Below are 17,417 nucleotides of genomic sequence, written 5' to 3'. Positions count from 1 at the left end.
GAAAAGCTGCAGCATAGACTCAGCAATGCATCGTGTGGGGCAAGCGTGCTTGTTTGTCTGACTAGCACAAAGATTACAGTTGGCTGGCAAAGGATATGATGACTGAACTTCTGGCTTTACATTTAAGGTTTTTTTTTTTTTTCCTTCTTAAACACCAAACATACTTTATTAGCACAGAAAAACAGCCATAACAAGGCACAGCAAGCAGAAACATACATTAGCAGTCAAAGGGTTAGTGTTGCGTACAAATACAGCTTTTCTTTTTTGTGGCATTGGTTAAGAGCCATAAGCGATATAAAATAACGTTCTGTAGCAACAGGTAAGGAAACTAAGGAGCACTCACCAGTGATACAGAGCCCATTAACAAAAAGACACAAGAATGGAGTCGACTACTTTAGTGCAAAATGTCAAGGACAGAACTGTAAGTTCAGTTCAATACTAAGAAGCAAACACTAGAATTCGGTATTGTTTCCAAAAAAGAGCTCACTCAAATAGTATTGCATGCTATTCTAAGTGACAAAAAGGTGCTAAGTTATTTACAGATACAATGGTTGTACAGTATCTTTAAATCTGTAGTTTAGTTTCAGACTTTCCATTAAAATTAACTGCACTGAAATTCTACAAATTTTACTTCAGCAAGTCATCTACTAGAGTTTACAACAGTGATAAATACTACCATCCAAATTATTAATTACACTTTAACAATCTCCACATCAGCAACCACTGTAGTTATTATTATCTGACTTGTTTAGGCATTATCTGACCGCATTTTCTTCATGGTTCATGAACTCATCATGGGCTTGGGAAAAGATCCAACTTTAATCAATCAACTATTAGACTGCTTCTGTCAAGTTAAAAAAAAATCACACCCAGGACTTTTGTTGCAGGAACTATTCCAAATGCCTGTTTTAAGTTAAAAGCACTCATTTAAAAAAAAAAAAAATTATACTTAGGGCCTTTAAACAAATTTCTACTACTAACTTTGTAAATCTGAAATTTAAAGAACTACTATTTAGAAAACCTGGTTTACTTAACAGTACCTTTTGCAGGAGAAAATGACATTGACTATAAACTATATCAACATTTAAGGGAACTGCACTATGCCCTTGTGGCCAGAAAATTGCATTTCTTCTAAAAGGAAGGCAGTCTTTATTTTTTGAACTTCCAAAGCTTGAGTTATAATAACTACAAATATCACTACTTTGGGAAGAGCCAAAAGTAATAATATAATTCTTAGAAAAAATAATAATTTCAAACAGTCACACTGTTGAAATACTCATCCAATATTAATAATTTGTTTGTCAGTAAGAAATAGAATTCTTCATAGCAAATGCCCCAGAATTGCTTCACTCAGTTACCACAGCCATTAAAAACCAAACCTTTAGCTAAATTGGCAAAATGTTTTCGCAAGCCTTAGTGAACACCTGTAGCTCTATCCTCTGTTGTTTCAATAGGCAGCAGGTTTATCTGAGTAAGTAATAGCAGATCGCACCTGACAGATACTAACACTAAGCTTACATACTGTACTGAAAAAACTAACACTGATGTATGTGCTTGCCATAGGTGTACTGTCTGATGCACATAAAAACAGATCTAGTTTAGGCGCTTTGGGGACAGGCGAGTTTACTTTGCCTTGACTGGTTTTCTTTCTAACCAGCGAACCCTGACTTTTTGTTTATAGTGATACTCTTTTAAAAAATCCTGTAATATTGATGGTAAAGGGAGCCCATCAGTTCCATCACATGTAGTGCATCTGCAGATTACTGCATGGCAGATATATTGCATGCTAAAACGAAAAGTCCTATTTAGTGATATAGTAAGCAATGGTTCAAAAAACATGCAAGAACTGGGATCTTTTTAATGTACCAAAAGTCCTGTTACAGTGGAGGAATGAAGTACACATGGGTCATGGGCATCAAAACTAAAGTTGTGATTCCACTGTTCAATTCGGGCATGCAGGGATCTGTTGTAGCGATGGAAGCTCACAGAGAAAAGATAGTCCTGTTGCGCAGAGTCCCTGAGCAAAAACGTGCCTTCAAGTTTCCCTTCAAGAAGGGCTTCTGCTTCATAACGGTCCATCACTTCCCAGTAATAGGGATTACCTGTAATCTGAAGCAAATCAGGCACAAGGCAATGTATGTAATCAATCTGTGTATGGACTTTCCAAGCTCCCTGTCTGCTAATGTGGGTATGGCTGTCTCCAGATACCTGGCGTTGCTTCTGCTTATGTGACTGAAAACACAGGGTAGTTGTGTCCTCTTCAGAGTCACAATTAGCTTGTGGAATTGCAGAATTGTCCACATTTATTTCAGTCATTCCAGGAGCTAACTTTGGTCCAAGTTTATATAATGGATTAACCTGTGCAGTAGCTTCAAATATATGTATTTGTGCATTGAGAGGGGGATAACCCCCTTCTTCAATACTAAGCCGTCTTCTGTCTCTAAGTCTATCTTCTTCATCTTCTGTAGAAACTAAAGATGGATCAAATGTATCAAAAAATGTTGAATGTGGGCTCACAGGAGCTATATGCTGCTTTATCAAATGCCATTTTTGGTCTAAATCTGGGCCAGCAGGAAAAGGGCATTTCTCAAGCATTAATTCAGAAAGATGTATTTTTCTTTTATTAGAAAACAGGGGTTTTGACTGCTTGTTGTAAGTTCTCATGGGAAAACACAACCCAATAGTATCCTACAACCTTTGTCTCAGAGAGCGACTTCCTACGGTTCTGGTGGAAACGCTATCCATGTCGTGTACAGAGCTTATGCTGTATCGCCTTTCTCTCCTTTGAAGTCCACTTCGAGTTCTACCAAACTTTTTATCAGTATCCAGTGAACTCTGTGTCTTTGTAGAACAGGAGTGTTTTTTCTTCCCACCCCAGGGAGCATGTCAAGAGTAGGAGTTTCTTCATGCAAGTCTTGTTCCTGGGATTACACATGAATCATTGTCCTTTTCAATACTTATTTCCACAATCTGAGGGATTTCTGTGGCACAGTTTTGGTTTCTCCTTGAATTCTTGGAAGGGGTTACTCCCAGTTGTAAGGCAACATTTTCTCTTAGGGGGCTGCTTTGCTGCTGAGGAGTTGAGTCTCCTATACAGATGTTCTTTTCCTTGACAGACACATCTGTTGGAGTTCATGTCCACATCTTCACTACAGCTTCCTCCCTCATGACTGAAGAGATTCTGACACCTGTATTTGAAGTTATTCCACATTTTCCCCACTTTATCCATTGATTGTAGTATCTCTGATTTAACTTTAGCTTAGCAAGGAAGGAGAGGCAGGTAGGGCTTCTTCTGGAAGGGACTCACTCAGGACTTCTGCACCTTGGGACAGCAGGCTCATTGCTTGAACTCAAAACCGGCTTCTCACAACCATGTCAGAGAAAGGAAAGGATGCTGACACCCAGAAGGAGGAGCTGGCTGCTCTCCTTGCCTCCTCCAGAGGACAAACACTTATTCAAGGGCCTCACTGTCCTAGGCCCAGCTGCATTGGCACCTCACAGTCCCACGGACACCCTGTGATACATCAGCTGTCTGGCTTAGCTTCACTCTGGTTCTGAGGCCTCAGTAAATCTGTTGGTCACAGTGTACGGGACGGCCTCATCCAGGGCACCTGTGGCCAGGCAGGATGGGCCCAGATGGCGCAGTCACCGAGAGGGCAAATGCGCCCACCTGCCCCGGCCAGTCCACTCTGACTGCCCAAGCGAGCGCAGTCCTGTTTCCTCTGGACAGAGCCCAGGGACCCCAGCTCCACCGGATGCCCCCACCAGGACCCCACCGGCCCCCACCCACTTCCCCAGCTGCCTCCACCTTTAAGTTTATAATAAGAGGCTGCTTGGTCCAATAAAGAGACATATATGAAAATCCTTTCTCTATTCCTTGGGGCTATCACTTCAGCAGATTACTTTTCTGAGCTCTGGTTATGAATAAGAATGCCAGTCTTCTGCTGCCCTCATGACACTTAAGTGTGCTGATCTATGTACAATGTTTGACACATAGTAGGCCCGGAACAAATGTTAGTCCTTTACAGGTCACCTGTGATACCGATGTTAACAGAAAATGTGATAAGCTTTATTATCTCCATTTAAAATCAAATACAATATAGTCTAAAGGTTGAATGTATGAGGAACTTCCAGGGAATATGGTGGAGTAGGGAGCTGCAACATACTCCTCCTCCAAAAGCAGCTAGTGGACAGGCAGAAACGATCTGAAACAGTGGTTCTCTGGGGCTCCAGAGGGCAGGGAAGCACCATACAACATCCAGGGAAGAGCAGGTTAGAAGGACTGAGAAACTGCAGCAAAAAAGCTGTGAGTGAATTGCACCACAGCACTGGCTGGTGCACATCAGCCAAAGTCGAAGCAAGCAGCCTAAGTATGAACTGTGACTGGCTGCTGCAGACAGAGAGGTATGCAGAGGCCTTCTTGCCTGGAACGAGAGGGCAAGGCCGAGGGCCAACCATGGCTTCTGGTCAGCGAGTTTGGAATGCAAGGTCCCAGCTCTGAATTGTGGTTCTACCCTGCCTGGGACATGATTTACCCCGGACATTGTTTCAACACTGCCCCAGCCAGGGGTGGAGCCTGGGGAGGTTGAAAAAAACACACCTTCCTTAAGGCTGCTGGGAATAGTTTGCTGAAGATTGCCATCTGCTTGCTGGCAAGCCAGGAAAGTACAGCTTTGGGATGCCAACAGTGGTTTTTTGGAGCCTTTTGTGGACCCCTGACCCTGTTTTGATCAGTAAAACATGGGCAATTCTAAAGCTCTAGAATAAGCTGAGCCAAGTATCAAAGATAAGCCTCAACCCAAAACAAATCAACAGTAAAACTCAAGGCAAAAGCAACTGACCATCAGACTAGCCTCATCAAGATAGACATCAGCAAAACGGGAAGATATGGTAAAGTCAAAGAAACAAGTTAAAAAGTTGGAGGAGACACAGAATTTGGAACAACTGATCAAAGATGCTCAAAGAAATCTTCTAAACCAACACAAAGAGGTGAAGTAAAATGTGGCTAAAGAGAGAAAGAATAGTAAGAAGACACTTGGTGCTTGTAAAGAAGAATTTGAAAGCATTCAAAGAAAAATATTTATGGAAATAGAAAGTAGAAAAGATTAAAAATACACTGGAGGTGTACAGTGGAGGATTTGAGCAGCAGAAGAAAGGATCAGCAAACTAGAAGACAGGTCATCTGAAATTCTACAGTCATAAAAGTAGACAGAAAAGAACAGATAAAAGTGAGCAGGGACTCAGGGAATCAGAGGACAGCAGAAAGTGCACAAACTTACATGTCATGGGTGTCCCAGAAGTAGAAGAGAAGGGAAAAGGGGAAGAAAGAATATTTGAGGAAATAGACTTTATAGAAAAAAACAGTTCCATATTCTGTGTTTTGTCTTTTGACTATTCTATAGGGAACACCAGTGAAATGGAGGCAGATGATACATACCTTCATTTCCTGTATGCATCTCTTTCAAAAAACTTATTTTTGTAAACAGTTTACTATTCACAAAACATTGAACAGACACAAGCCTAGAGGTGGGATTGAAAAGCGTACTTTTGTGAATGTATTAAAAACATGTCTATTGCTGATTTTACATGTAATGTTGAAAAGTAGGAAAAATGTGATTTCCCCTATTTACAAGAAAATAGGGCATTTCAAAGAGCTAAATTTCAATTAAAATTTGTATACTTATTTTTTAAACTTATTTTTAAACAGAAACCTTAAAATCTATTATTCTTAGCATAAACTTTTTTTTAGAAATAGAGCAGAAAGAAAAAAAAAAGAAAGAATATTTGAGGAAATAATGGCCAAAAATTTCTCTCCTCTTCTGAAAGACTTAAATATACATGTCCAAGAACTAAAACATACTCCAAACAGAATAAATTCTAATAGACCTACTCCAAGACACATACTTATCAGAATGTCAGATGCCAAAGATAAAGAGCAAATTCTGAAAGTGGCAAGAGAAAAGTGATTTACCACATACAAGGGATGCTCAATAAAACTAAGTTCAGATTTTTCATTAGAAAACATGGAGGCAAGAAGGCAGAGGTATGATATATTTAAGAAACTGAAAAACTGCCAGCCAAGAGTTCTTTATCCAAAAAAACTGTCCGTCAAAAATGGAGAGTTTGAAATAATCATAGATAAACAGAATTTGTCAACCAGAGACCTGCCCTACAAGAAATACCAAAGAGCTCGAAGGAGAGTATAGAAATGAAGATTATTGGTAAGGGTAAAAAGAGAGACAGAGATAACTTGACATATAAAAGCTAAGGGATAAAGTGGTTGAAGTACTATTTTGTACAGTATTATTGTACTGCCCTTACAATAATAACATTAAATATTAATGTATTAAACTCACAAATAAAAAGACATAGATTGGCAGATGAGATTAAAAAAGATATGATCCATCTATATGCTACAAGAGACTCACCTTTGACAGAAGGACACAAATAGGTTGAAAGTGAAAGGTTGGAAAAAGATATTCCACGCAAACAGTAATGAAAAAAGAGCTGGAGTAGCTATACTAATATCAGAAAAAAAGGAGTTTAATATAAAATTGTTATATGAGAGAGACACTGAATATTAAGAAGGGCAATTCACCAAGAAGAAATAACAATCATAAATATTTATGCATCTAACCAGGATGCCCCAAATGGATGAGACAAACACTGACAAAACTGAAGGGAGAAATAAGCATCTCTACAATAATAGTTGGAGACCTCAATACACCACACACATAAATAGATAGAACATGTAGACAGAGAATCAATAAGGAAACAGAGAACTTGAATGTTATTATAAATGAAGTAGATCTAACAGACATATAAGAACATTTCACCCAAAAGAGCAGGATATACATTCTTCTTAAGGGTTCATGGACCATTCTCAAGGATAGACCACATGTTGGGTCACAAAACAACTCTCAATAAATTTTAAAAGATAGAAATTATGCAAAGAACAACTTCTGACCATAATTGAATGAAACTGGAAACCAACAACAGGCCAAGAACTGGAAAACTCACAAATATGTGGAGGTTAAACATCACATTCCTACACAATCAGAGGGTTAAAAAAAAAATTCAAGACAAATCAATAAATATCTGGAGTTGAATGAAGATGAGAACATAAAGTATCAAGACTTATGAGATGCAGTGATGGCAGTGCTCAGAGGGAAATTTGTAGGCCTAAATGCCTACATTAAAAAAGAAGAAAGAGCTAAAATCAAAGACCTGACTGTACGCTTGAAGGAACTAGAAAAGAAACGGCAAACTAATCCCAAAGCAAGCAGAAAGAAAGAAATAGCAAAGATTAGAGCAGAAAGAAATGAAATTAAGAATAAAAAAAAAAATAGAGACAATCAGCAAAACAAAAAATCAGTTCTTTGAGAAGATCAATAAAATTGAGAAACACTTAGCTAGACTGACAAGGAAAAAAAGAAGATGCAAAGAAACAAAATCTGAAATGAGAAGGGGACCTCACTACTTACCCCACGGAAATACAAAGGACCATAAGAGGATACTATGAAAAACTGTATGCCAGCAAATTAGAAAACTTAGATGAAATGGACAAATTCCTAGAAATACATGAACAGCATACACTGACTCTAGAAGAAATTGAAGACCCCAACAGACCAATTACAAGTAAAGTGATTGAATCAGTCATCAAAAACCCCCAAACAGAAAAGCCTAAGACCAGATGCTTTTACTGGTGAGTTCTACCAATCATTCTACGAAGAATTAATACCAGTCCTGCTCAAATGCTTCCAAAACTTTGAAGAGGAGGGAACACTACCTAACTCATTCTGTGAAGTGAATATTGCCCTAATACCAAAGCCAGATAAAGATGCTAAAAGAAAATTACAGTTCAGTATCTCTAGTGAATAATGATGCAAAAATACTCAACAAAATACTTGCATATTGGATCCAACACATCAAAAGAATTACACTCCATTATCAAGTATGTTTTATCTCAGGCATGCAAGGATGGTTCAACTCTAGAAAAACAATTAATATAATACACCATGTTAATAAATCAAAGGGGAAAAAGCGCATGATCATTCCCCTTGGTGCAGAAAAGGTGTTTGACAAGGTCCAGCATCATTTCTTGAAAAAAAAAAAAAAAAACTTTGAAAAACAGGAATAGAAGGAAGCTACTTCAGCATGGTTAAGGGCATATATGAAAAACTGACAGCTAACATAGTTGTTATGGTTTGCTAATGCTGCCGTTATACTAAATAGCAGAAATGGATTGGCTTTTATAAAGGGGATTTATTAGGTTACAAATTTACTGTAAAAGCGTCCATACTAAGGCATCAGCAAGAGGATACGTTCATTGAAGAATGGCCGATGGCATCCAGAACAGTTCTGTCAGCTGAGAAGACACGTTTCTGGCATCTACTGGTCCTTTGCTCCCAGGTTCTGGTTTAGAAATGGTTTTCTCCAAAATGTCCCCAGGGCTTTTTGTCTCAGCTTTTCTCAGCTCTCTGCTTGGTTCTCTTTGGGGTTTTTCTCTCTGAGTCTCTGAGGATCCTCTCTTAGCTTCTCTGGGGCAAACTCTGGGCTTCATTGCTTAGCATAGCATCTCCAAACATCCTTCTGTCTGCATCTCCAAGTGTCAGCATCTGTGTTGGCTTTTGAGCTCTCTTAAGTAGTCCAGTGAATAATCAGTACCCACCCTGAATGGGCAGGGTCCACAACTCCATGGAAATAATTCAATCAGAGTTCTTACCCATTGTTGAGTGGGTCATATCTTCATGGAAATATTTACTCAAAAGGTTCCACCCTAACAAAGACTAATAAGTCTGCCTCCACAAGATTTTATTAAAGAACATGGCTTTTGTGGGGGACATAATAGATTCAAACTGGCACAGTAGTACTCAGTGGTGAAAGACTGAAAGCTTTTCCTCTAAGATCTGGAACAAGACAAGGATGCCCCCTGTCACCACTGTTACTCAACATTGTGCTAGAAGTTCTAGCAAGAGCAGTTAGGTAAGAAAAATAAATAAAAGGCATCCAAATTGGAAAGAAAGAAGTAAAACTTCCACTATTTGCAGATAACATGATCCAGTATATAGAAAGTCCTGGAAAACCTACAGCTAAGATACTAGAATCAATAAACAAGTTCAGCAAAGTGGTAGGATACAAGATCAACATGCAGAAATCACTAGTCTTTCTGTACACTAGCAATGAGTAATCTAAGGAGGAAATCAAGAAAAAAAATCCATTTACAATAGCAGCTAAAAGAATCAAATATCTAGGAATAAATTTAATCAAGTATATAAAAGACCTGAATACAGAAATCTACAAAACATTGCTTAAAGAAACCATAGAAGACCTAAATAAATGGAAGGACAGTCCATGTTCATGGATTGGAAGACTAAATATAGTTAAGTTGTTAATTCTACCCAGATTGATTTACAGATTCAATGCAATCCCAATCAAAATTCCAGCAGCCTACTTTGCAGAATTGTAAAAGCCAATTATAAAATTATTTAGAAGGGTATGGGACCCCAAATAGCCAAAAATGCCTTGAAAAACAAGAATGAGGTTGGAGGACTCACTTCCTGACTTTAAAGCATATTACAAAGCTACAGTGGTCAAAACAACATTGTACTGGCATAAAGACAGGTATACTGACCAATGGAATTGAATTGAGAGTTCAGAAATATACCCTAACATCTATGGCCAATTGATATTTGACAAGGCTGCCATGTCCACCCAACTAGGACAGAGTAATCTCTTTAACAAATGGAGCTGGGAGAACTGGATATCCATGTTCAAAAGAATGAAAGAGGACCCCTACCTCACACCTTATGCAAAAATTAATTCAAAGACCTAAATATAAGAACCAGGACTGTAAAACTCCTAGAAGAAAATGTAGGAAGCATCTTCAAGATCTTGTGGTAGACAATGGTTTCTTAAACTTTACACCCAAAGCACAGGCAATGAAATAAAAAGTAGATAAATGGGACCTCTCAAAATTAAAGATGGCTGCTGTTCAAAGAACTTTGTCAAGCAAGTGAAAAGGCAGCTGTTCTAGTTTGCTAATGCTGCTGGAATGCAAAACACCAGAAATGTATTGGCTTTTATAAAAGGGGGTTTATTTGGTTACACAGTTACAGTCTTAAGGCCATAAAGTGTCCAAGGTAATGCATCAACAATTGGGTACCTTCACTGGAGGATGGCCGATGGCGTCTGGAAAACCTCAGCTGGGAAGGCACATGGCCAGCATCTGTTCCAAGTTCTGGTTTCAAAATGGCTTTCTTCCAGGATGCTCCTCTGTAGGCTTCAGCTCCTCAAAAATGTCACTCTTAGTCACTCTTAGGGCTTTTGTCCTCTCTTAGCTTTTCCAGAGCAAAAATCTGCTTTCAAAGGCCATCTCCAAAATGTCTCTGTAGGCTGCAGCTCCTCTCTCAGTTCCAGTGCATTCTTCAAAGTGTCCCTCTTGGCTGTAGAAGCTTGCTCCTTCTGTCTGATCTTTTACAGTGCTCCAGTAATTTAATTCAGACCCACCCAATGGGTGAGCCAAACACCTCCATGGAAATTATCCAATCAGAGTCATCACCCACAGTTGGGTGGGGTGCATCTCCACAGAAACACTCAAAGAATTACAGTCTAATCAACACTGATAACGACTGCCCACACAAGATTACATCAAAGATAATGGCTTTTGGGGGACATAATACATTCAAACCAGCACAGCAGCCTACACAGTGGGAGAAAATATCCAATAAGTGTTCAATATCCAGAATATATAAAGAAATCCCATAACCCAATAAAAAGGGAACATCCCAATTAAAAAATAGGAAAAAGACCTGAATAGACATTTTTCCAAAGAGGAAATACAAATGGCCAAAGAGCATGTGAAAAGATGCCCAACCTTACCAGCTATTAGGGAAATGCAAATCAAAACCACAGTGAGATACGATTCCACATCTACTTGAATGGCTACTATTGAAAAAACAGAAAGCAACAAGTATTAGAGAGGATATGGAGAAAGAGGAACATCATTCATTGCTGGTGGGAATGTAAAATGGTGCAGCAGCTGTGGAAGACAGTTTGGCTAGTTCCTCAAGAAGTTAAGTGTAAAATTGCCATATGATCCCACAATCCTGCTACTAGGTATACACTCAGAACTGAAAGCAAGTCCCTGCTTTGCACACTGATGTTCATAGCAGCATTATTCACAGTTGCCAAAAGATGGAAGCTACCCAAGTGTCCATCAACTGATGAATGAATAAACAAAGTGTGGTATTACATATGATGAAATGATATTCAGCAATAAGAAAGAATGAAGTTCTGATGCACACGACAACATGGATGAACCTGGAGGGCATTATATTGAGTGAAATAAGCCAGACACGAAAGGACAAATATTGTATGACCTCACTAATATGAACTGTGTACAATAAGCAAACTCATAAAATTAGAATCTAGAATATTGGTTACCAGGAGATAGACTGGGAATAGAGAATAGGGAACTGATGCTTAATTTGGGTAGAATTTCTACCTAGGTTGATTGTGAATGTTCGGAAAAGGATAGATGTGATGGTAGCACATTACAGTGAGTATGATTAACAACTCTGAATTATGTTTGTGAATGTGGATGAAAGGGGTAGTTTTAGGTTACTAGAAGGAAAGCTAGAGGATAAACCATGGGTCTGTAACATAATGAACCGTGTAGTGTATGATGTCTGTGGTGAATAGTACAAATGTAAGAATGTTCATTCATGAACATGTCACTAGTACAATGTGTTAATGATAGAGTGGTGTTTGGGCAAAAATACACCTAATGCAAACTGTGGACAATAGTTAACAGTAATATTTTAGTATTCTTTAAATATAAATAAATCTTTAGAGGCAGAATTAGGTTAATGGTTATATAGGGCTGGAGAAGGATAGATGAATTGAGAGGTGACTGCTAAAGGATCCGGGGTTTACTTTTTGGAGTAATGAAAATGCTCTAAAATTGATTGTGGCGATGAATGCACAACTCTGTGATTATTCTGATAGCCATTGATTCTTTACCTTGGATGGATTGTATGGTATGTAAATAAAAGTTGAATGTATGATAAAGTAACCTTGGTTTTAGCTGCACAATAGTTGTCTTCCTATATTTCCTCCGAGTGCTCAAGGGCTTTAAAGAAGCATCAGGAGTGGTTCACAGGTCCTGTAGTGCCCTTGGTCTGTGTTATTCCTTGAAGCCATCAGCTCTGCTAAATAGATATGGCCTCAGGAATCATGGAGAAACAGGCGACAGAGGGGAAGTGCTGGATGAGGAGCAGATTTTTCTGGAAGCTAACAAGCTTATGCTTCAGACACCCTCGCCTGCACAGGTCCCTTCTTAGGCCCTGTGTCTTGCGTTTGTAATTCTTTTCCTTAAAAGAGGGCTCCTAAAATCTGAAATTAAATAACATTCAAGTCTATAAAACCTGAATCCACTCCAACTGGACTGCCATGTAAAAGACACAAAGTCAATAAAATAAAAAAATATATCAAAAAAGAATATGGTGACCTATAGCAGGAAAGGTATGATTTGCTTCTACTGACCAAAAATGATTTGTCAGTAACCACTGCCCGCAGACACTCATATGCCCCTGTCCGTGAGCTAGTCCTTGCCTGTATAGAGGGTTCTCCTCTTCAGCCTAGCATCAGCCTAAGAAATGCCTACATGGACAAGTGAGGGAGAAGGGACCACTGGCATTCGAGGAGATTGCAGCGATGTGATGTTACCCATGCATTCAGTTTCTCACATTTTTAGGCAGTTAAGTTGAAGAGGTAGGTGAGAATTAACATCATGATGATCTCAATCCGTATGTGCCATGCGGTAGGGTGAGCACTTTACATATATTATCACATTTTAATTCTCATCTGACAGATGTGGTAGGTAATATTATTTAAACTGAGACTCAGGAGAGATGAAGTAACTTCTTTTTATGCAGCTAGTGAATCAGAATTCAAACACAGGGCAACTCGAGTCGCAGCCCCTGCTCTTTCGACATTGCTGTGGGGCTGAGGCTGACCTGCCAAGGATCAAGCAGCCCCTGGGAGGGAATGGACATTTTACCTATAGTTCACCTACTGATTTTGAATACCTAACACCCTGCCAGTCACTTGTAAAATCATGTAGCTTAAACTTGCCTTTCATGTATTGCTCAAATGAAATTTTTGCCATTACGTGATTACTATCTGTGGTTATTTTAAAAGCAGTCTCATAAGTCCTTTATAAAGTCATATGGTTCCTATTAAATTGCACTGTAACTTTTTGGTCACTTAATCACTAAAACTGAAATACTGCATATGACTTGGAGTTAACTTCAAAATTTTATTCTCAAAACATACAGAATATGGTTGTATTTTGAAATGGAGAATCTCTTCTTCTCTCAGCCTTTTAATTTCCCTTTCACATTAAGGCACATTCCTTTTTCCTGGATGATTTAATCCCATCTCCATAATCACTGACCAAGTTTTTAAAAAGGCAGTTATACCTCCTCTACTGCAGAAGCTCGGGGAACTTCACTCTGTCAGGGGAAGGAGAGCATAATTCCAGACGAAATATGTAAAGTTGTTGACTGTGGCCATAGCTTACCTGAAAAGAGACAAGCAACCCCTGGCAGGTTTAACTGACTCATAATTGTGAAGTTCCCAATGGCATTAGAAGTTCACTGACACACTAGTCCCAAAGCAGAGTCACGGCTGGAAGTTTACAGTAGTCAAAATGGTGCTGGAAACACTTCACATAAAATTTCTAAGAAAGCACTTATATCTACAAGGAAAGTGTGCTGGTTTGCATATATTATGTCCCCCAGAAAAAGCCATATTCTTTGAAGCAATCTTGTGGGGGCAGACATATTAGTGTTGATTAGATTGGAACCTGCTGATTAGGTTGTTTCCGTGGAGATGTGAGCCACCCAACTGTAGGTGATGACTCTGATTAGATAATTTCCATGGAGGTGTGGCCCCACCCATTCAGCATGGGCCTTGCTTAGTTCACTGGAGCCCTACAAAGCTCAGACAGAAGGAGGTCACTGCTAGCTGCGGCTGAGAGACACATTTTGAAGAAGACCTTTGGAAGCTGACACTGACATTTTGGAGAACACCATTTTGAAACACAACCTGGGAGCAAGCAGATGCCAGCCACATGCCTCCCCAGCTAACAGAGGTTTTTGGATGCCATTTGCCATCCTTCAGTGAAGGTACCCTGTGTTGATGCCTTACCTTGGACACTTTATGGCCTTAAGACTGTAACTTTGTATCCAAATAAACCCCCTTTATAAAAGCCAATCCATCTCTGGTATTTTGCATTCCAGCAGCATTAGCAAACCAGGACAGAAAGGATGAGTAAGGTGTGACTTGAATGTCATAAGTGCTTGCTCCATGCTGAAAGGGGAGACTGTTTATAGGTGACCTGGTTTAATATGCTGTGTTAATTACATGAGAGAGATGGACAGTGTGTCCAAATGATTTTTGATGAAATCATTTTTAAGTTCTCTTTAGTGGTTACTCACCTGACAAAGTGTGTACATACTTGAGTGAATTTATTTTCAGTGCCCATGAGGATTCTGAATTTAGGATCCAATTCTGTCTCAAAGAGGAATGTCCTGATTATGACGTGGTCCCAGGGCTTGAGGCAGAGACTGCCCATTGGGTATATGGTGGACTACCCAAGCACAGAATCCTTGTTATTTTATGGATGAAGCTGTGTTCCATATAGCCTGATGGTAGCAACAGAGGAAGGTGCTTAGTTGTGTAGATGGCCTTGTGCAAACAGCCCTATAAACATATTTACAGATGGTATTAGCATAGGAAACTAAAATGGTACATCTGCTATTGTTCCTTTCTGCCAAGGGATATTTCTGTTCCTCATTATTTATTCACAAAAAGTTTTACATAACCCCTTCTCTAAAGAATACATTTTATCTCTTATTCCTCCCAAATCACCTTATTCTTACTGATTGTAGTACAATCAAAATATACTTTCACAGGGAACATTTTAAATTGCTCCCTAAACACTGAGTTACATATATGTCTGTAAAGATGAGTGAATTTTCTTTTGGATTTGTTTGCTTCTATATCGGTCAATAAAAGCCAACAGCTTGTGTACCTAAAAGGTTATTAAGTACCTAAAATATTTGCACACATAAAAGTATTTGGTACAAATACAGACTTGAATGGTGTGATTGTAAGCAAATTGACAGCCTTGGGAATGCTATGTAAGGATTTTATTTGGTGAAACTTAACTATTTTTCCATAAAACTTGCCAAATTTTACTTTTAAAAATGGGTAATAATCTCTGCTTCTCTTTCCCTCTCGTGCTAATGCAGATTCATATCCAGAGGACAGAAGGATGTGATCATATGACCTGTTCACAATGTAACACTAATTTTTGTTACCGATGTGGGGAGAGATACCGCCAGCTCCGATTCTTTGGAGACCACACCTCAAACCTCAGTATATTTGGCTGCAAATATCGCTACCTCCCAGAGAGACCTCATTTAAGGAGATTAGTGCGAGGGTCGGTCTGTGGTGAGTATCTGACCTGACTTCATGGGAGTTCTCCCTGGATGTGAGGAGTGAGGGCAGAACGGAGAAGCGGCACGGCTGTGGGAACCCCCCACCTGCCGTGCACCAGGCATCCCGAAGGGCCTCCACCCCAAGAGAGGAGGATGACAGTCTCCCTCCCTTTGAGATCAAAATGAAAAATAAGTTTGTTAGCAGAACACTACTTACACGAGTAAGCAGATTTTGTTCTCTGAAAAACAAACTACTAGTTACACTGTAAACAACTGAAGTCATTAGGCTTTTAAATGTCAAAGTCCTATTGTAAGCCATTTGTTGGGAAGGACACTGTCACGTTTATTTTCATGTGGACAGTACCTAACAGAGTATCCCACCCATGTCGTCCATGTCTTCCTAATTCACAGAGGGTGTGCAGTACAATGCAGCAAGAGACGTGACTGAGAAAGGCAAAAGGAACGTGTGTTTCAGAGTCCCTGTAATAGAGTTCCATTGTTCTATATAATTGATAGGCCACTGTATTTATTTTTCTATTATATTGATAGTTAATAGATTCACAAATGCCCTTATTGCATACAAACATGAGTTTAAATATCCAAGTGTAAATGTATTTATGAATTGACTCTTTCACCTGCTGCTGCTTCTTCAGCAACACACAACCTCACTGCCCCCCACCCAAAAACGTGCACACAACTATGCAAAAATGAATACAGCTGTCCCCTTGTAATCAGATTGCCCTGGCCTAATGCCACCACCCATGGATGATACGGTGCTCTTCTGACCTAGTACTTTTCTTCCAGGAGCTCCCTATTCCTCTGGAGCACACCCACTGTGAGATTTTCTTCCCCTCTCTTTTTCATCACACAGAGCTTCATAATTTCTTTCTCTGGCCATCTTTCTCTTGTGTGTGCCACACCTTTTAACATCTTCCTTATTTCCCTCTCCGCTTACTCCTGCCTAGTGACTTCATGAAAATCTTTTTGTCTCGCTCTGTAGCCCTCCCCGGGTTCATTACTGCTATAAGCCCTCCTGCCCCTGGCCCACCCCCACACAGAATCGTGTCATGGCCGATCCACCCAAAGCTGGTGGTACTGATATACTCCTAACAGGTCAGAGACAGGGCATGTATGTTCTAGTTTCCTTGGCCACTCAAGCAAATACCATGAAATGGGTTGGCTTAAGCAATGGGGATATATTCACTCATGGTTTGAGGCTGGGCAAAGGTCCAAATCAAGGCATCACCAAGGCAAGGCTTTCTTCCCAAAGACTGGCTGCTGGGTATCCTTGACTCCTCCCTCACCTGGCAAGGCACACGATGGCGTCTTCTGGCTTCACCCTTTTCTTTGTGGTTCCGTTGGTTTCAGCTTCTTGATTTCATGTCTTCCTCTCTGTCTGAATTTCTCTCTCTTATAAAGGACTCCAGAAATAAGACTGAGAACTATCCTGATCAAGGTGGGCCTCACCTTAACGGAAATAACCTCATCAAAAGGCCTCTACTTAGCAATGGGTTTATACCCACAGGAACAAATTAAATTTAAGAACCTGTTTATCTGGGGTACATACAGCTCCAAACCACCACAATTTGTTTTGTTTTATTTTGTTTTTAGTTGTTTTTTTAAATTTTTTTATTGTGAACTTCAACATAAATACATAACTGTGATAACTTTCAAAGTATGGTTACACATTAGAGAGCCAATTTCAAAAACTTTCATGAGTCACAGTTCCACAACTTCAGCCATTTCTATTATTATAAAAAATAACATACAGAAAGGTGTCAACTCTTGATGTACAGCTCAACAAGCAGTTATATAGGTAATTTCAAAAATTGCTTTGACTTACAGTTCCACACTCTCAGTCCCTTCTCTATTATGCAATACAAGGTATGTACAGAAAGGTAAAGACCT

The 17,417-nt window shown here is 39.4% G+C and overlaps 1 protein-coding gene and 1 pseudogene across 3 annotated transcripts in view; one reads left to right on the top strand and one right to left on the bottom strand.

Annotated features, from left to right (window-relative positions):
- Nucleotides 1-17,417, top strand: part of RNF217 (ring finger protein 217) — a 161,724-nt gene that overhangs the window by 129,525 nt on the left and 14,782 nt on the right. For all 3 annotated transcript variants that reach the window (XM_037843191.1, XM_037843188.1, XM_037843189.1), the window contains exon 4: nt 15,321-15,522. In XM_037843191.1, coding sequence (XP_037699119.1) covers nt 15,321-15,522 — 202 coding nt within the window. The remainder of the gene's footprint in view (nt 1-15,320; nt 15,523-17,417) is intronic.
- Nucleotides 1,624-3,229, bottom strand: LOC119539536 (annotated as a pseudogene).

This window comes from Choloepus didactylus, chromosome 7 (assembly GCF_015220235.1).
Source record: "Choloepus didactylus isolate mChoDid1 chromosome 7, mChoDid1.pri, whole genome shotgun sequence".
Classification (NCBI taxonomy): domain Eukaryota; kingdom Metazoa; phylum Chordata; class Mammalia; order Pilosa; family Megalonychidae; genus Choloepus; species Choloepus didactylus.
This window is presented reverse-complemented; position numbering and strand designations above follow the sequence as displayed.